General features: G+C 37.6%; 1 protein-coding gene across 5 annotated transcripts in view; it reads right to left on the reverse strand.

Annotated features, from left to right (window-relative positions):
• pkp4 (plakophilin 4) overlaps window positions 1-21687 on the reverse strand; it is an 86574-nt gene that overhangs the window by 20811 nt on the left and 44076 nt on the right. For 2 of the 5 annotated variants that reach the window (XM_028022640.1, XM_028022638.1), the window contains exons 5-12: window positions 20245-20376; window positions 16341-16534; window positions 15093-15657; window positions 14157-14183; window positions 7655-7825; window positions 3486-3696; window positions 2181-2313; window positions 875-1088 (exon numbers count right to left, since the gene is read on the reverse strand). In XM_028022640.1, coding sequence (XP_027878441.1) covers window positions 875-1088; window positions 2181-2313; window positions 3486-3696; window positions 7655-7825; window positions 14157-14183; window positions 15093-15657; window positions 16341-16534; window positions 20245-20376 — 1647 coding nt within the window. The remainder of the gene's footprint in view (window positions 1-874; window positions 1089-2180; window positions 2314-3485; window positions 3697-7654; window positions 7826-14156; window positions 14184-15092; window positions 15658-16340; window positions 16535-20244; window positions 20377-21687) is intronic. The other 3 variants (XM_028022639.1, XM_028022642.1, XM_028022643.1) reach the window with 3 other exon arrangements.

Genomic DNA, 21687 nt, shown 5'->3' on the forward strand with positions numbered 1-21687 from the left:
AATCTTAATTACATGTGTCTCCCTAACAACACACTGAGGTAATCCGTATTTGTCACTCCAAACAACGTATTAGATGGGAGATGTAGAGATGAAGGAGCTACAGGACATGTCTGTCTCGTCACAGTCCAACCGCATTTTCAATAATGATACAAAAAGAAACTTCTGTGATCTGATATCAGTAATGTTGCTAAAAAATTATTAGATAAAGTTAAAGAGCGGTTTTATTAGCAAAGTCATCTAATCTCTCATCAATCAAACCAACAAGAAACAAAAACTTATTAAATGTGAGAAACTTAATATCTTAGACATTAATACTTGCTTTTTGCTTCGAAAATAAGTTGTTGTTTTTTTTTTTTTACCCCTCCAGGGGGTCTTTTTGTGGGCTCTAGTGTCCCTTATATGATAGTAGGCTGACAGGAAACGGGGAAGGAGAGGGGGGAAGACATGCGGCAAATGTCGTCGGGTCCGGGAGTTGAACCCGCGACGGCCGCGTCGAGGACTCAAGGCCTCCAAATACGGGCCATGCCAACCGCTACGCCACCACAGCACGCCCATGAAAATAAGTATTTTATAAGTAAGAAACTGACTTTGGTCAGTGGTGTTTAAACTTATTAAGCTATGATGAGTTTAGAGATGTAGGGAAATCCATATTACTATGGGATCGAAGTGGAAGCAAAAACTTGCTGCACAATGAAATAATAAAATATATAAAGAAATCTCAAACACTGTATATAAACAGACATTTTAAATATGTTTGTATATGTGCAGAGCAATTGGTGGTTTAATTTAAAAATATATATATATTGTATTTTTATGAGCAGATTTACTGTCAATGTGACTGTGAAAAGCAGCTTCTCCACTCATGCTGACCAACCTGTGACAAGCTCCCGCACTTCGGCATCGACCGTCTTCCTCAGCAGGCGGAGCAGAGCGGGGATCCCTCCTGCGTTCCTAACAGCAATCTTGTTTTCATCCATAGCTTTCCCATAAACAAGGTTCCTCAAAGCCCCACACGAGTTTCTTTGGACCTCGACGGTTTTATGGTCAAGCAGGTCCACCAGGTGTTTAATTCCTCCCAGTCGACACACCTGGCAGTAGGGTAAATAAGGTCATGTGTGAATTTCACTCAGAAAGGGATTTAACTGTTTTTTTCTTGTTCAGTTGTTTTTTTAGGGGAGAACAAAAAGCATGAATTTATTCATGCGACAAGAGATTCAGCAGCAAGGATTTTATTCATACCAAACTCAAATTACCTGGAAAAGTAATGCTGGTTGGAATTAAAGCTTTAACCACAGGAGATTACAGGTGGAAAAAAACAGCCATTTCTTCTGTGCACAGAGTGATGTGAATACAACAAAATGTACAAAAACAAAACTACAGCTTTAAATTGAATTGCATGAATTATTCAGTAATATAGAGAGATTTGACATTTCAGTACACAAAATATACTACTTATACTGAATACATTACATGCATTCTATAAAAAAGCAAGTTTTTAATAAAATTCATCATACCAAAGAAACAAAACAGAAAGGGCTTTAAATGCCCATAAAAATAGTCTAAAAATTAAGAATACTTGTGAGTTTGTTATGTTTCTGTGGAAACAGAGAAAATTGTTGGAAAAACTCAATTCCTGCCAAATTGTTTGGAAATGGTTGAGTTAATAAACCCAGACCATGAATTAAATAGAAATAAAATATAAGTCTAAAACGTTTATGACTGAAATTGGTGTTATTTTCACAGTTTTTACAGTATAAACTTTAGTTTGAAGATTGCCGGTTTAAATGTTAGCAGAAAAACTAACATTTCAGGAAACAAAATACTAATTATACTCAATATATGTTTTTATTTTATCAATTTAATTTATCAATTAAGAACAACTAAAAACTTAAATATTTAAAGCTCATTTTTTCTTAGTCTATTCTTTGTATAAGAATTACCAAATGTTCAACTTGTCCTAAAAGAGTCTTATATAATTTCAAAGTCGAAGCTAATCAAAATCCTGAGGCTTAAAAAATTAACCTTGTTAACATACATAGGGCAGTACTTTTAAATATACAATTTGCAATGACTAAATTAACATAAATTAACATGATATAAATAGTTTTAACAATTATGACAGGTTAGGATGAATTAACCTTAAATAAGACAACGTACAACATCAGTCGAACGCCACCCACCTCACTCTTGACTCTATTATCACCAAAGCACAGGTGCTGCAGGTAGGCGGCTGCATTGGCCTGCACTGAGGGGAAGTGGTGCTGCAGCATGTGGATTACCTCCGTTAGCTCTGGGTCACGCCAAGCAAACTCTCTGAAAGTGCAGGTGGGGTAGAAACATATCAGCATGACAACAGGTGCAAAGGAAACGAGGAGAAACATCAACACAACTAGGTGTCTTCTCTCGTTTCAAGAGTGCTAAGGAAAGCAGATTGTTTACCTTTATGAGAGTCCAATTTGTATAAACTATTGTGCTTGGATAATCACACTAAGCAAAGTTTTAAAGACTATGTAAGGTTTATATAAATTTATTAATGTTTTCCTTCAATTAGACTTAAAACATATCAAAATGTAAGAAAAGCTCAATATTCTAAGATATCATCAAAAGGTTTATTTCAGGTAACTATATGACTGACCGTGTGTCACGACAATCAGAGCCCCGCAAATAACGCTCTTGAAAAACATTTCCATTTGCAAGGCACTTCATTAGGACACCAGTCACGTAAGAACTGTGATATGTTTCATGAAGCAGCACACTGTAACTATATTTTCAAATGTATTGGTATTTATTGATGCTTTTATTGAACAAACAGTGGAGAAAACAGTAAAAGTAACAATCTCAACAGTAAGGACAGTTTTGGGGGATTTTAAACATCACTAAGTGGAATTTATTGTAACAACAATAAATCAAAATTGTTATAATAATAAATTTATCATAATAAAAAATAAGTGATGGGGTACACAGTAGATCTATGGATAGTAAACATGAACTTGTCTTTTTCAAAGCTGAATCTGAAAATATAGTCAAGGGCAGAAATTCTAGACCAAATTCCAGTCTGGTGAACTTCCTGAGCAGCCACTCCTGGGTTGCGCTACCTTTAAATAGTTACAGCACTCTGTAAATGTAAACAAAGCCTCTGATGTGCAGGGTCAGGGTTTTACCACAAGTTGTCAATCCAAGCTCTACACATCCACACATCTGTACAACAAGAGCAGACGCAGCACTTCAGCGCCTGTGAGAATCTATTGTGAAGCGACCAGGCACAGTTGAGCCAGCTTAATGGCTAAAGCCATGTGTGGCTATCCAGGGGGAGAGCTCTGTGTTTGAATAGTAAGAGGACACCGGTGTTGACCCAGCAGAACAGGGATGCCTTGTAAGCACAACTAGCCCCTTTGGATGACTTTTATGTGGTAAAGTACTAACCACAAAGTAAATCCAGTGAAAATGAAAACATGACTTGACACTGGGAATGTGACCATGCTTACCTGGGATCTTTCTGAATGCTGTCTATAGAGGGAGAGCGGGGGGCGCCGTCGTCCATGACGATAGTCTGCCGGGCGTAGTTCGAATCGGAGGGCCGGTACTGTGCAGAGCGGTATGGATCAGCATAGTTAGCTGCGGTGTTAAGAGCATAGTTGTTTCTTTGGTAAGTCATGGCACTGCGCTGGCTGGATGTCCTCTGCAGGCTTCCCACACCTGAACCGCAAAAACATAAAGGGAAATTAAACACACACACACACAACACACAAGATAAAGAAATGCAAGACTGGAGTTCTGACCTTTTCAGCTAAACTGAGAGCTTAGTACTCCTGTTATCTTACAGGTTTTTACACAAAGCTGAAAATACAAACATGTTGCTGCTCTTACAGACTCTGCAAATTCTCAAATGTGGACCCAATTAATGGTGAGGATAAAATACAGCTCCTGTGGTTGCAGAAAGTAGATCCATTGTCCTTCAAAGGCTTTTTTTTTACATTTACTAGATTGTACTTAGCTTGAGGGGTCCTGCCTGTGTTCAGAGAGCACTTAAGGACCCAACCTGCTTGATAATCCACAAATTCTTTCTTTCCAGCCTTCTTGATCCGTCCCGTTCTTGCATACTTGTACTAATCCAGCTAAAAAGACACCTGAAAAAGCTGACCAGCTCCACAAAAAAATCTCGACTAAAATGACAAAAAATGAACCATCAAGACTAAAAAGAGAAGTTGTATCTTCTTTAGTCATCTGTCTTCTATTCATTTGCTCGATGTGATATTATAGCTTTATGACCCATTTTTTAAACTGCATAAACAGGCTGGTAATACTTAGCCCTCCTTCTAACTGAAGCCACGTGATTTGTGACAGCATGCCTGCTGCGCTGGTCAGATCTGTATCAGCAAACCCGAAAGAACTGGGCACAAGCGCCCAAACGCCCCCCTACCAGGAACCAAGACGTCAACTTGTGGTTTTACTCCAAAAACACAATTTCTCGCATCGGTGCACTTCTATGTTCGGCAGTGACTCAAGCCTGCAAAGTGTCCACCTCCCAAACTAAAAACCCCACAGCAATGCAGGGAGAGGAATTCAATGCAACACAGTGAAGCTTTTTTATATTTTTGTCAGTACAACAAATGTATCTCAATAAAGTAGACTGAAAATTATTTCAGAAACTAAATTAAAAATGCATATTGTATACATAATATGATCAGATTTATTAGACACCGAGTAGTTGAAATCCAATGTTTACATGGCCTGTATGAAAAGGCACAAGCTTGCACAAGCAAGTCAAATTAAATTAAACATTTGCTGTTTTGGAATTACCTAAATCGTTCTACTTGCTAAATATCAGAATAATGAGATAACCTTTTATTACTTTCTTCAAAATCAGACATTTTCATATTTAAAGATTATCATGTCTTTAAACGATTTGAGAAAAATCAGATGACGATGGCTATGTAAGTTGTTCTGGGTTAAATCTAGTACACATGTTGATGTACTTTAAGGCAACACCTCAAACATACTTGTGTGACAGCTTGAGAAAATCTAAAGAAGTCATGAAGAGAATTGACGGACCTCCATAAGCCTGGTTTTTCATTGGGTACAATTTCCGGGCACCTGAAGGTGCCATGTTCATCTGTTCAAATAATCATATGCAACAGGGAGCATGGGACTTCTAAGCTTTCCATTCTGAAAAGCTTGTCAAGAATACCCAAAACGTTTGAGCAAAGTCATCCAGTTTAAAAAGAAAGTTCTATAATGCTGAAACATTTTTTGCTAATTGTTTCAGACTTCAGAAAAAAAACAAACAAAAAAAACAACAACTTGGTTGAAATGACTTCAGTAAGATGCTTCTACAAGTATGCTTTGTGTACCATAATTGACATGTTGCAGGATCCAGTCCTTGCTTTTTATTATGACGCTTTGGTACAGATGTTATTGCATTTTCACTCTGACATACAATAGTATTCTTTTTGGATTCTGTAATATTGATCTGTCCATGTCCAGCTGCAGCAAAGCAAACACTCAAAACACTTCATGCACCATTCTGTACAAAGTTCTTATTTGTATTTAGGTTAAACCAAACTTGCCTGCAGTTCAGGCATTATTAAATGCAGTTGCCCAACACTTCTATATTTAGTGAATTTAAATAACAAAACAAATAACTTTTAGGCAATATTCTAATTTTATTGAGACTCAGCTGTATTTTGACCCTGCTCCTAATTTTTCTAAGTTTCACATAATCGTTGCCGTTTTGCTCCAAATTACACAAAGTACAGCAAATGCGTCTGGCAACGGCCAAACAGGCATGGAAAAAGAAATTCAGAGAAAATGATTCATTGAAATATAACAAAGAAAAACCCAGATCATATTGGATTTTTCAAATGAAGCAGCTCATGGAAAGACTGTATCGAACATCCCCTTCAGCTCAGCCTCACTCAATTTTTCTCATCATCTTTGGAAAAACATTTAGTGGATTGTTTTTCTTTTTTAGCTTCTACACAACATCAATAGCATTTATTTGGGAACCTATTTCTCAACGCATCTTCAGAGTGCCCCGGGTAAGTCTGAATGTGTGAAATGTGTTTACATTTGTATTTTAGCCAAGAAAAAGATAACTGGGAGAATAAAGGTGGCAGCTGTGGGTAAACTAGAAGTCCCCACACTCTGTCCCTTTTCAAGAGCTCAGTGTGACATGTGGGTAATGGATTCCTTTCAGGCAGGATGACACATCAGAACCTGCCTATTAACTTCTGCCTCACCCTTTTTTGTCAGACAGTGAAGGGAGAAAGGAAACGTGAGGCAGGGGAAGAGTAATTAGGAAAAAATATAAAGAAGGGAATCCAAAACAGAAAAGCAAAGAAACAACTCAACGTACAGAGATAAACAGCAGACAGACTGTTTTCCCAAAAGGGAGACAAAACAGAACAGTCAAGGCCACTCTCATTAAATGGCTAATACTGGCAAGATATTGGAAGTCAAAGAGAGCATCAACGCCTGATAAGAAAAATATGTGTTTGGTTTAAACAAAATGCTACAAGTCAAAAGAAATCAAGACTTCCCATGACCTGCATGATAAATCTCAAGACAGTAAACAAGAGAGAGAAAACAGAGGAGCAAAAAAACACTTAAAGAACAAATAGAGCTTCCAGTAGATCTGAAAATAACCACGATGTGGTACACCTATAGACCGAAATCATGTATCACTTTGTTTTGGTTTTACCACATAAGCATAATTCGAAAAAGTTTAAAATTCCTCCCCATGTTTATTTATAACTCAATAGAAAGAGATAACTTACCCCAATCTGCAAGTTTAATTTATTGGATATAGGTGTTTTATTGCAGAGCAGCATGATATATGAAATTGCAGTTGTAACCACAACACCAGTGGGTGCAATACTGCAAAATAGAAATAGTAATGCTTGTTGGTAATGTAATCACCAACAAGCATTACTGCGGATAGCTGGTTGTATACAGATTTCTATTGTAGGCCAAAGGTGTATCATTTCTACTGTGTATCATAAATATTTTGCATTCCTATTATACAGTATTATTTTGTGAACACACAGTGTAGGCACTGTACAAGAATACAGCTGTAAATGGTGACACCAAAGTTAGCCTATGATTCATTCCTTTTATTGTAGATTAAAACTAAAGATCCAAGTCACTGTTTTTAGGGATTAGTCAATTTCGGTTCAAGAAGTAAAATAGATTAACTAATCAGACCACAAGCGGATCATTCTATAATGAAAATGGATTTGTTATATTTGTTGGAGAATAATGAATCATTTTCTCAATTTGTAAAAACACAAAAAATTAAAAGTTTTAATGTCACATTTGGCAATGCAGAGAAAAGTAGAAAAAAAATCCTGACTAATTTTACACTGATTCTAGTTCTTCGCCACTGTTTGTGACTTTGGGATCTTTGTTAAAAAAAAACAAAACAAAAAAACAAACAAAAACAAAACAAAATCATATTCTTAGCTTTCTAAAAACACAAACTCATCTTTTCCAGTCTCATTCAGAGTATTGTGCAGGGGCTCGACAAATTGTAAGCAAGTCATTCTTCCCATTTAACAAGATTATTTACCGATTTAGTAGGCTTAAGGTGTTTATACTTCACGGATTGTCAGCTACTATCCTTTAGAGATTCTCTGAAGAAGACAGCTTGACCAACCTGAGCCGCTCCTGTAAAGGGTCCCCTGCTGGGTGTGGCTGGGGCTGCGGTACAACGGACCCCGGAAAGTCCTGTCCTCATATATGGGTGCGATGTGGCGGTCTGGGGATATGGTTGACCTCATGTCCTGTCCATGGTGGCTGTGCTGACTGGCATAGGAACTCCGTATTCCTGCAGAAGGAGGAGAATCGTTAGCAGGTAGATAGCTGGCATGATCAGTTTGTAAGTAGCACAGTTCTTAAAGAGGCAGTGTGAAGTGACAAAATATTGCTCCTGTGTGTTAATGAGCAACAATTAATCACTATAAATTACTTTAATCTCATCAATCTGCTTATAAAGCAGGTAAAAGGGAAGAAACAAAAAAAGAATAAAAGTACTTAACGTAATAAAAATACTATAAATTAATTCCTGCCACTTACTGCCCTGCCCTTTCGTGTGTTACAAGATAAATACTGAATAATTTGCAGTACACAACCTGCCTCCTTTTCCTGTCTTTACAGGTTATGCCATTGCTAAAAAGCTGCGCTATTTACTGAATGACAAAGTTGACATTGATCACCACAAAGCAATAATGCAATCTTGGGGAAAATATCAAAGGACTAATGCTCTACAAGAGTATCAAAAACCAGAAATGTTTCTTTTAAAATTATTTAAAAAGTAAGAAATTGTTTCTTTTTAACTTTTAATATACTTGACAACTTTATATAGACAGCTGTGAAGTGAACATTTACTTTGTTAAAAATACAATTCATAAGAATTTGACGTGATGATAGGATAACCAAATGAATGTAATGTAAATTAGGGCTAGAAAAGAAACAGACGTAGAAAACATGTTAACCTGTATCTGAGAAGAGCACAACAGCTACAACAGACAGATCAAAGTCCAACAAGCCAAAGGTTTCACAGGATTTTGTTGAGACATTAGTGTCCTTTTCAAATGTGGAGGTGATCTTCAGAGAAATTAAATGAGAAAGTCCAAGATGGGCAATCAATGAATTATTTATAGGTTTTACTGCCAACTTGTCTGGCTCTTCATATCAATAATACGGTATTGAACCTAGAATGTTTTTACTTCAGTTTTGAATAAACTATAATAAACCAGTTCAAAAGGAGATCTTGTTCAGATCTTACTGTCACAACATAAAAACACTAATGCATTGGTACGTGGATGTGATTATTTGGTATCAAAGTTACTGTGGAGCAATCAGTGATGCTTGATTATATTACACTGAAATTTACTAAAATGCAGTTTACACAAAACTTTGTTTTCCTTTAGAGACACAATGTAAATTCATACTGTTAATGAAGAGGCAATACATGTTTAAAGCTTTAGGGCTGCTAATTTGAGGAGAGGAAAAATGAAAACCACATGCCTGATGTGAAATAAAAAAGTGGCTATAAAGATGGTTTCTTTTCTTCTTTCTTCATTTAAATCCAAGTAAGCCCACCCAATGCAAGTGATCTCAGCGCCTATGTTTGTGTTAAGCCTCACATCAATGGAGCTCATAAAACTGTGAACCCCCCTGGATCACTATACAGTTGGCAACTTACTGCTCATTGCACATATCAAGAGCCGCAGACATCACTTGGGTCCTCTCCAGCAGCATGAACTCAGCTGCATACTGTAACTAAACACCAAGGCTACCATGCAGAACCAGCTAAATGAGGGAGTCCTGTCACAACATGAAACTAAAGAATTAATAAATACGGATGTTTGTCTCCTTGTGGACTGGGAACTCTTGGGGGAAGGAGAGCAAAGCTTTTAGATGAAAGTAGTGGACCGTTTTGTTGGTGACCTCTGAGGTCTTCTAAAAAACAATAGCTCTACAGGGAGCTTAGGAAAATTGACTCCAAAGATAATTCCTGTCTAAGCAATAAAAGAACAAAGAATAACTTGAATTTGCTAATAATGATTAAAATGATAACTGTGGTCTAAATATTGAGCTGGCCATGAACTACCAGCTGTGGGTTGAAAGTTTTGTGCTTATATAATATATTTTTTTAAAGGTCCTGTTGGCTCTAATGGCCTTTATTTGAAAGTAGTTCGACAGGAAATGAGAGACGGAAAGACATGCAGCAAATGTCGTCAGGCTGGGAATTGAACCTGCGACCACCACCATGAGGACTAAGGCCTCAATACGTGGGTCGTGATTTGCCCCTGCGCCACAACGGCACCCCTTGTGCTTATATTTAAATAGTCTAACGCAAGTAATTCAGCTTCGACAAAAAAAGACTTGAAATGCAGCACGTGGAAGATGAGTACAGTGCGGACAAAAGGAGATGTACATGGTCTGCAATAATTCTGAAGTAGGAAATGGGGTTCAAATTATGTTTGGTTGTTTCTAGGGGCCCCACAGCATGCCAAGTAAACATCCCACACACATCATTATGCCACTACCACCAACATAATCACTGATACAAGGCAGAATGAATCCATGCTTCTATGTCACTATGATCAGATTCTGACCCTACTGACCCAATGTTCCGTAAAACGAGACGCATCAGACCAGGCAACGTCTGACAGGTTCTGGGCTCAGAGGTATCTTTCCACATTCCTTGCTTGAAATGAGTGGCTACTTGAACTACTGTTACATTTCTATCTTCCACAACAGCATCAATTTCACATACATTGCAATTAGATCTTAGAAATGTTGGATAACATTGTATTGCTTAACTCACAGTAGGAACAAAACTTACTGCAATAAGTATTTGGATTCCTGTGATTATGATAATGAACTACACATTGCAGCTCACCGAACTGCTTTTTTGCTGTCCATTTCATGTTTAAATAGATGCTGCCTTAAATTAAATTAAAAATATGTTTGAATGCAATCAAAATTTTAAGTTTAGAGGGTTAATGGATTCCCAGGAAAAAACTTTCTTCACTTTTACTGTTTGGGACAGTTAGGAACTGCTTTATGGAGTAATTTATATTTTTTCTCTGCGCAGTGCTGTGTAAACTAAATAGTCAGAGAAGTCTTTCACTATGTGGTACTGCTCACAATGCGGAGTAGTTGCAGGTTGGCAGGAAATCAGCAGCTCTGTTGTTCAAAAGGTTTTTAGGGGAGCAGTGGGTGGGGGTAATGAAAGACATAAGAAAAAGCAGATGAATCAAAAAGCAAAGCAGAGAAGAATATAAAAGGTGGTGGAAAGCCGGGGGTGTGAGGAGGACACAAAAATAAAAGGAGTGTTAATGAGGCCGTTTTGGACCACCAAAACATTTTCATTCATTGTAAAAGCCTGTTTAAAAGGATGGCTGTTCAGACCTGGTGGCAATATACATCCTGGGTGATCTAAAGAAGAATGAATAGGATGGACTGAAGATGTGTTCAAATGCAGATCTGGACAACCCGTCAGGCCATTAAGGTGATTTAACACATTTCAGGACAGCTGTGATAAGATCTGGAAATCTGTTCTAGGCATCAATAAAATACCATATACTGGCCTACCATAAAAGAAGCAGGGGCAATTAGGGCATCAATTAGGGCATCTCAGCACTGAAATGTCATCACTCTTTCTGTACAATAAACTCAACATTTTAAACCATTTGAGCCAGGGTAAAATGAAATCAAGGTGTTGACAGGATGTTTTTAAGTTATGGTAATAAACATAATCAGAATTTTTACACGTTATCTAACTAGTAGCTGGACAAACTGGTACTGCTATACTGCAAATTAGTATCTTCAACACAGCACTAACTGTGTTGTCTTGATTGGTGTAACAAAATAGTTGTGTAGACAAGGAAGTTGTGTTGAAAACAGCTGATGGTGAACTGATGCAACATGAGAATAAAGAAAGGCTTTAGCGTGCGTCTTTCAAGCTCTGGCAACACGCAGCTCTTTGTATACACAAATAATTTCTTTTTTTTTTTCTTCTCTCATATCGCTCCTGTTACATAACCCATCTTTCTAGAATATAGGCAAAATAAATCCGACTAAGATGAATATAAAATCTGTTCATGTCCATATAATAAAAAAGATCAAGCTGTATATACACTCTGGCCCAAAAAGTTGGCATTTTTACCCTTCTTGTTGAAATGATTGTGACATTAATTTATTCAAACATAAACAATTGAATAGCTTATCAAAATTATTCAACTTACTAATAACTGATATCATTACCATATCATAGTGAGAATTAAGCCACAACAAAAAACAGGAAGCACAATTTGACCTACTCTATGGGCAACATTGGTATGTTTGGACTGAAGGAACTTTTCAAAGAAGCAAGGAAGTTTGTTAGAGCCATTATTTTTCAGCATCTGAACCTTCAAGTCTTGATCTCTTTCTTTTAGCAACTCCATAAAGTAGCCACATTAAAATAGCCCATCATGAAACTAGTCTATATGCCTTATTTACTCTATTCCCCTGATGGAAAGGCTGCAGTCACCTCTAAATGCATCTGCAAATTCTCAGGGAGAAATAACTTTCTGGTGTCTGTTGAGGATGAATGGCCCACATTCCTTCTGTGTTATTGTCATTTAATTCTCCCCCCTCAGCCCTCTCACCGTGGCGTTAACAGATTACACTTGGCAGAGACTGGATGAAAGGCGCTGGTGGCTTGGCGCATGCTAGCTTTGGAGAAACAGATACAGCTGGATCCATTTCTCAAACATAATATTCACAAATCCTGCCAGACCAGCAAATGCTCAGCAAATAAAAAGGGGAAGGATTACCAAAATCTCACTACACAAGAAAGTAAAAAGTAGCAATAATACGCTGCAGGATGGTCAAAACTTCAAAGGCAGCTTCTCTTGTCAGAACGAGAGAGGAGATATGCTATTTCCTCTTTCCCCCTGTCCCACTCTTCTCTCCGATGGACAGAAAGTAATGAGCACATTATTAGGGACAATTTGTCTTCATTTTCCATTCTTTAAAAAGGAAAGGGAAGCTATGACATTCTACAGGTTACTGTGCGGGCAGTGGGACCAGGTGGGTGGTGGAGAAAAAGAAAATGAGAGGAGAGAAGGAACACGAAGGGGTAGAAAAGAAACATAAAGCAAAAAATAACTTTTAACAGATATAATTTAGGAAATTATGAAATGAGTGATACAATTTTTAAAAATTGAAGGACTAATTTCTGAGTAAAAACATTTAGTTTTGGGTCATTTGGTGGCTTTTTGCAAATACTTGCAATTTGGATGATGTGATCATTCCACTTCCGATTAATATGGCCCATCAAACACAGGTGACAAATTACTGTAATAAAGGCAAAGTGCAGAGGGTGCTTTTGTAGAAAGTTACATAATAAAAAAAAGAGACGATGGGAATAGGATAAGAGTTGAGTAAAATGAAGAAAAATGATAAGGAGAAGAAGGAAAGCACAGAAGAAATGTCTGATCAAAAAAAGCTGGGAAGGAGCTTCATGAAATTCTCTGCTGAGCACAGTCACTGTGGCCATTTCATTTAATTTTTTTTAAAAATCAACTACATTTGGAGAAAAAAATTAAAACTAATTTATTTGGAGTACAGTGAACCCTTGTTTTTCGCGGGGGTTGCGTTCTGAAAAGAACCCGTGGTAGGCGAAATCCGTGAAGTAGTTGCCTTTTTTTCTTCTAATTATTATACAGCATAATTAAATACTCTACATTGAAACCAAACAAAACCTGTTTTCAGGCACAAGCATTTTTTAACAAATATAACGCTTTCTTACAAATCAGTACAGTAAAATAATCATTTTAATCATCAATACGAAGTACAGTGGGACAAATTGTGACTCGCGTATTTTACTGCTCCTCTGACTGTGACACTGCGACCTCACTCCGCTCTCTATGGGTTATGTTTTTGCCTATACAGGCTTTTACTTTTACTAGTAAAAGTAAAAGTGGTAGGAGAAACAAAAGCTTAGAATACTCCTTCAAGACCTCAAAAAGGCCAAAAAGCTTATTTTAAAGTTAACATAAAAATGAAAGGAGACAACAAGTTAATAAAATTAAAACCCTATAAAAGAAATATTTATTCACAGGCTCAAAGTCCTACTTGAAAACAATAGTCCATGTAAACTCAGAGGCAAGGCTGGTTTCCTGAGCCATACATTAAGATTAGCTGATTGATATAATAGTCTTTCTAAGAAAAACTGAAATTAAGAGAAATAAACACCTGAAACATATCACTCTGTGAGAAATGAATCTGACCTTCACTGTTTGTCCTCAAATAAATGACAGTTTTGTTTAAATTGATTGCAACACCCTCTCCGGTATTTACTGCGTTGTCAACAAGACTTAGTCAACTAAAATAAAATAAAAGCTCACGTAGAATTGATTTAATATCACCTATGATAGTCTTGCACAGTCTTGCAGTACAGATTAGACACTGAATGCATATGAAGTGCATCTCAGGCTAGTAATGATACGGGTGACACTCACACATTTACTGATATCCTGTAAACCTGTTAAAGACGGCATATAGACCGATGATGAACGAAAGACACCAGTGGAACGGCACTAACATCTACACAAAAGACACATGAAGATGAGAAACAGACATTACAATCAAAGTTTCACCTTTAATATCACCATCAATTAGGGCATCTTAGGAAATCCCAGGCAGCATGAGGTTGAGAAGGAAAAAAATGAATTATTTGCTAAACAGAATATTTCCTGAGAAGGAGCTGGGCTTATCCTCCCAAGAGAAAATTGTAATTAAATCAGAATCAGTATATTTGAGGGTGGCAATTATCTGTATGAGAAACATAGTTTATTGCTCTTTTCACTGCAAGCACCTACACTAATAATTGTAATGATAACAAAGTTTTGATTATCAGAAAATGTTATGCAACACATTTAAAAAAATATATTTGTTCAGCCTGCTTTGTGAGCATGAAATTAATTCGAGTGTAAAAGCAGAGCATGAACACAGGCAGGTATTTTCCTGTTGGTTTGACTCCAGATAAGTACCAGATATGAATCAAGGTTCATCTGCCAGCTCTCATTTTTGCTCTAATCTCTTACAAGGATGACATGTACAAACCAGTTTGGGCAGGCATGTTTTTCCAAAAATATCCTGATCCGTTCCTGAGAATAAATTACGCAAACACTCAAAAACAAGAACATTCATTCTGTTTGTGTCACAAAATTGATTTGTAGTTTATAGTGTACACGGGCACCATAATGTTAGCCTTAAATTGACGTCAACTAATATCTCAAAAACTAACTCTAAACAAAATAATATTTATTTTACTCTCGTTAGGACCAGGCTACTAGACCCCATAGGCTGCATTGGTGCCAACAAGGGAAGTGATTTTCTCCTAATAAGGTCCAAATAAGTTAATAATCCACAACCACACACACAGAGTTAGTCATAAAGTCTCATCTTTCTTACCCCAATCAGTTAGTTTCATGCTACTTACTCCTAAACTCATAACATTTCCCTAAAATGTAGAAAACCACAGATGCACATAAGAAAGCAGTGTGTGAATGTGTGTGTTATTAGCAGCACACCTGCGAGGCTGTCAGGTCGAGTCATCCTCTCATAAATGTCGTAACTCTGAGGTCCGTAGGGGTCAGTGTTGTGGAGCATGGAGCGAGGCAGAGTGGAGCTGTAGTGCTGGGGCACGGCGGTCATGCTAGCCCTGACTGGAGAAGAAGAGTGAGTCGGTTGCTTAATCAGCGGAGGGTCCACCAGTGTCAGGGGGGATCCCATGCGACCCGACGCTGACCCTGCCGAGGTCTGATAGGGTGAGGTGGTGCGGCTAGTGGAGCCAGGCCGTGAGTTTGTGGAGCTGATGCGCCTCAGACCTGCGGGGGAGGTTTTCTGGGGGGAGTATGGCGAGCCGCTGCCAATGCTACCAGTGCGCTGCACAGAGGGCAAGGTTGTAAAGTGGATGTTGGAGAGAGGCTTAGGTTCTGTTACGACAGGGGAGCCGTAGGCACTGCCAACTGAGGTACGCAGGGAGCCACGGGAAGGGGAGATACTGCTGGCATAGGCTGGAGAGTGAGAGCGAGAAGGCACTGAGCTAACCCTTCGCATTGCACGGCCAGGCAGAGCTGCTGTCACTCCGGGAACCTGCAATAATAACAAACATAATTGGCAACATGTCTCCTCAGCCTAAAAGATGGTATAAAGAATATTAACACACTGGGTTGAACTCTCTGACACACAGTAACTTCTACAATGAAAATGACATTTTAAATAACAGGGGATTATATAAGCCGTTTCATCACAGGTCATGACTTTACTGAAGGCCATGTTTACTTTATCTCCCCCCTCCAGAGTGTGACGGCACCATTTGGTTTCTCAGCCGCCTTTGTGTACTAAATTGTGTGAATCATGATTTGATCCTTGCTATGTATTGCAAATTTTTTGCTCAGGTCCCTCTTGAAAATGAGATCTAGATCTCAACGGGGTTTACCTGATTAAATAAAGGAATATATATATATTGAGCTGCTCAGTACAATATGCACCTTCAGTGCTGTAAAACCTTTGCATTTCTACAGCCACTAAGAAAAAAACAATAGTTTTGGTAGCAGACATGAGCATGAGCTGGTATGAGACTGGTTTGCAATAGGTTTTCTGCTTAGAATATCACATCTTTTAGCTGTTCTTCTCCTTATGGAGTAACACAAGTGTGCCTTGCCTAGCTGATAATATCTGGGTAAATGGTTGAGCTATCTAGTCCAATAGCCAGTAACAGAGTTAACTTAATAAAAGTGATGAATGGATGCTTTAAATACACCGGCTGTCATTACCTGGGCCGAAGCTTGCCCCTCAGCCCTGGCGTTCCTCAATAATGTGCCGGTGCCAGCTCCAGGGAAGGAGTGCTGCATCTTGAGTTCAGCCTTGCCCTGGTTCTGCCTGCTGAGGTAGCCACTGCTGGCATCCTGATAGCCGCTGTCAGAGTAGGAGTTCATCTGAGCTGAGCCACATGAATTCCCTGCAGACCCTGAGAGAGAGGGTGACAGAAACAGACATAAATGAAATGTAGAGGAAGGAGCTACATAAGGGTGAGAAACTCACGGATAGATATCATAAGAGGTTTCATAACAGCTATGACCTTTACCAGCATCGCCTTTCTAATGAAACGCCAGGAAGAAAACACCTTTAACAACCCATGAGTTAATTTGCCATTATTTAACACATCTGAAGTTTGATAAATGAACAAGTGTTATCATCTCTCACTTTAAAGAAAACATTACAATAACATCAATACTTTAGATTAGGAGGAGAATGTGCAAAGAAAAGACCTTTCTTTATCTGTAGTCTCTGCTCACATGTGGTTGTGAGGAGGTTTTTCCACCAAACCATCTCCAGGGCTAGAAGACTATTGCTAGTGTCTCTTTTTGAAATAGAGCAAGCACAAACTCTACAACAGAAAAACTGGTGCAATGTCAACACTAAGTACTATTTGGCTAGATGAAAAAATGCCTCAGGAACCGGTAGCTCGCTTGCTAAAGATCAACAAGCACTCACAATAAAAACTTTTGTCTATTTTAACAAACAACTGAGCTTAATTATCTCATTCAACTCACTGGCTCTTGATATAAATGTTAATCTGAGTCTGGTTTTTAAGATTTTAAACTATCTACTATTATATCTCGTATGCTTGCTGTAAAGCACTTTGGTGCAGCCCTTGTTATAAAGTCCATATAAATAAAATAGATTGACAATACAGTTGGCACATATTTTTCAGTATCAATATATGTACCAAGGTTTACTCTAAATTCCTGGAAAATAATACTGACATAGTCTGGACATATAATTATTTTTCTGCAATCTTTCCATTCTTATTCAACCTCGGAAAATATCTGACTCAAATTCCCAAATTTCCACCTTTTCCATACTGAGTCAGAACCCTGGTGATCATTGCGTGATGAGGTATGTTTGGCAATGGAAAGCCCTTTCCAATAGAACTCCACTTGAATTGGACAGGTTTGAAATTTAGATTGAGCTGACATATTTTTTGTAATATGGGATTATATGCACTAATTTCAATAAATAAAATAAATATAACTTCATAGTCTCATCTTTCAAGTGTGTCACAGGTGTTTATGTGGGTTAATTCTATGAATCCAGCTGAAATGGCAACTGTTGCATCCAAATTCATTCATAAAAATAGTGTCAGTATTTTAATATTATCAGGTCTTTTAAACTAATCCTAATTGAAAAGCTGTGTTTTTCTTTAGCAGATCAGAGAGCAGCTGGTCAGGACTGTGGAGCGTTCATAAACAGATTGTTGTTAAAGCAACATTATTAAATTAAAACGGGAATATTATGCCATCTGTTTGGGGAGATAAATATTGTGATTTGTGTCGTTAAAATCTCCAAAGAAAATCAAACTATAACAGGGAGGATGAAATATTTATTGTAGAGATATTTTAAGTCATTTAATGATATAAAATGTGTTTAGAACAGACTCTGGAAGTAACTTCAGTAGAAATCAAATATCACTGTTCATTAGGCACAAAACACACAGAGGAAATTAACATGTACTTCTCATCATGGTTGATGGCAAACCAAGTTTCTTGATGACTGATTCAAAAATATAAATTCATTATGACTCGTGTACAATACCATTGAACAAATACCGGTAGTTTGAAGTAATAACACTAGAATAACCTTGTGCAGTAGATGCTCTACAAGAGATGAACTGAGTTTATGGAATGATTTCTTCATTAATGAAACCAATATCACACTAATGGTCCAGCTTGATATTCTGTAGAAATTGTAGTTTTTTTTCCCAATCCTGGAGAAAAAAACTCTAGTATTGTTGAGGATATTTGTGTATCTACTGTATTCATAACTCTTGAACCTTTCTAGATTTTGTCTTGCAACAACCCAAAAAATGTTATCTAATTTATTAGGGTTTAATTTAAGACCAACCAGTGTGTTAGAAAGAAGTGGAAAGAGGAAGATACAATAAAATTTAGAATCTGAACATGTTGCATCCAGTTGCTTTCAGTTCCCTACAGGCAATACTGGTAGAACCACATTTTGCTGCCATTATAGCTGCAGGTTATTTGGGAGTTTGTCTCTACTGTATTTGCACATCTAGAAACAAGTTTATGCCCATTGTCTCTTACATAATATCTCATTCAGAACGGATGAAGTACATGTGAATAGTCATTTTCAGTCTTTCTCCAAATTTTCAATTGAATTTAGATCAGGGCTTTGACTGGGCCATTTCATGCATAAATATGCTTAGATTTAAACCATTATATTTTAGCCTTTGCTGAATATTTGTGATTGCTGTCCTGTTGGAATGTATAACTCCTCTGCATCTCACGTTGGAGCATTTCACAGGTTTTCTTCCTGGATTGCTCCGTATTCAACTCTGTCCAGATTCCAATCAACTTTGAACAGCTGCCATCTTACTGCCATCACCATGTTTCACCATAGGGATGGTGCATTCAGGGTGATGTGCAATGGTAATTTTCCAACTACAAAGAGGATTTTGCATGTAGGCCACAGAGTTCAGTTTTGGCTTTATCTAATCAGAGCCCCATGCAATGCCCCTTACATGGCTTGTGACAAACTGTAAAAAACGTATGTTTTACCCTTCTTGCTACTTTCCATATTCCTGTTGATAAATTTTTCTACTTCTGATGTGGATTTCCACCAGTAGTATGGTCCACAGTACTCTGGGCAACAGTTGGACTCTCGCTGGGTACAATAAACGGTGCATGATACAAATGCATTCCACTATTTTCAGATTTTTAATTCCAAAACACTTTATAAACCTTTTTTCCACTTTAAAATGCATACTTTCTGCAAAAGTATGAAATAGGATCCCAATAAATACAAAAAATGGGACTGAAATTTCTGCCTCTTGGGAACATTTTCACCCCTCTACCAAAAGCAAAGCATGTGTGAAAATAGTAATTTATAGGTGCAATGATTCATAAGAGAAGCCATGAAAGCTTGCAGCTTGCTTCGAGGATAAAGTGAGTGCTAGTGATGTGCAATTACTACAGTTTATTGTGATCTCTAAATCTTTTCTTTGACATAGGAATTTTACTATATCATACTGTATATCATGAAAAGAATCTCTACATGGTGTCCACATACATCAATAAAACTGCACAACCTTATGTAACTGGCATCTCAAATCACCCTGTTCAATAACTGGTAAGTTGTTTTATATTAATTTTTGTATTTGTTTTTTTTATCAGGAGCAGAATTGATGTGCTATCCCAGCTATCCAATCTATGCCTAAAGACTGCAATGAATATCCTTTTATCATCACTTTTATTGTGTTTTTATGATAGACTGTTAAGTCTATATTGCTCATCCCTTGTAAGTGGGATGGATGATTATGTGCTACAATAAGATTATGTGGAGAACACTCTGCATCTGGTGGGGTGTGTGCCTCTATGCTAACTAGCTGTGTAACAAATAAATTTCCCATCTTTCTGAATCTGCGGCATTCAAAAGAAAAGTACAAAAGGAAACAGGGGCATAACTGTCGTGTTTCAAAGACACCATGTTTCAATATGATTTAAATATTGAAACATCTCTTTTTACACTTCATAAGTGTAAAAAGAGAAGTAAATAGCTATTACAGATAGTTAGACATTAGGCCAATGCTGAGCACAAAAAAAGAACTAACCATGTAATAGAAAGCTGCAAAAGAATAGACAGAATATAATAACAGACCCTCACTTTCATGAAGGGAGGACTGCTCCGGGGAGTACAGAGACACCTGCTCTGACTCTGCCCTGATTCGGTAGCTGGGCGACTGAGAGCTGTCAGTCACTCGAGACTTGGTATCCCCCGACGCAGAGGTATCTGAGAGAACACAGCAGAGCGGACAGTCAGACAGAGACAGATACATCCCACAGAAGGAGTCTGATAATTTATTACAGTCATTAAAGCTAGTATTTTTCAGCTGAGAGGAAACAATGCAAACAGTGATTTCTGCAACATTAGTTTCATCATTGTGTACAGCTACACTCATTAAACTTTACAGCCTTATTCATTTAGAAATTTTAGATTAGGTAGAAACAGTCAGACCCCTCTAAAAGTTGTCTCCATCTCTGTATGTTTATTAAATCAACTACTTTAAGTCAAAAACTGGAAACCAGTGTCCATGTGCACAATGTTTTCCCATAATCCATGTAAGCAGGAAAAGAATCAAATTCTCAGAAAAAAAGAAGAGAACAATCAGTCAAACAAACACTGTGTGTCTGGTTGTGTTAAATCTTGCAGTGTGTGTGAATAAAATCTGAATCCTATGAACAAGTTGTCACTGTTGCTAAAGCTGACCTGTTGAATAAAGCTGTTAACACCAGACAAAGACTGGTTGACAACTTGAAACTTTGCACTTCCAAATCCAGACATCTATGAGAGCCAGCCTATTGACAGAAGGGAATAATTCAAATCAGGCTATGGAAGCTCTTCAGGTAAAATGTCAGAATACACATTGGATGTTCCTGTGATAGAAGGTCAATTCATTTTCAACCCAATTCAGAACAAGTTATAGTTCCAATTTTGTAACAGGGCTGTGAACATTTTGACTTTCTCAAGCTTAAATTTCCATTAATTTCAAATCTAAATTAATAAAGGTTAATAAAAAAATATGGCAGTATTGTCTAAATAAAATGAAGAAATGACAGAAGGAAGGAAGTAGAAAGGAATCAAAGCAGGGGAGAGAGAAAGCTGTATAACCAAATTTAAGACCTTTCTAGACAACATAGCATTCCTCACATCCACTGTACAATTAATGCATAAATATAGTCATAGATAAGAATAGAGATAAATAGATATCCAGCTGCTCTAAAAGAGGTGCAACACTGACCTAGCCCTAACCCAAGTTCATATGTCTGTGTTTGTGAAAGCAGAACACAAAGTTTTATTTTGTCATGCCAAGATACCACATAGTGGTTTCTAGGTTTCTACAAAGACTTTGTGTCCACAAGAGACCACTCCTTGCAATAAAAGTGAGCTGCAGAAATGTGTCACTTCCCATGTTCCTCACTGTGCATGCTGGCAAGGTAAATATGGATTTTTGTCAAGCCTAATGGTAAGTGGCACAGGATTGTGCACCCACCAAATAAATATACTTGATTAAAGGTTGTGTTAAGAAAATGAAAGAATAGG

Source organism: Xiphophorus couchianus, chromosome 7, assembly GCF_001444195.1.
Source record: "Xiphophorus couchianus chromosome 7, X_couchianus-1.0, whole genome shotgun sequence".
Lineage (NCBI taxonomy): Eukaryota > Metazoa > Chordata > Actinopteri > Cyprinodontiformes > Poeciliidae > Xiphophorus > Xiphophorus couchianus.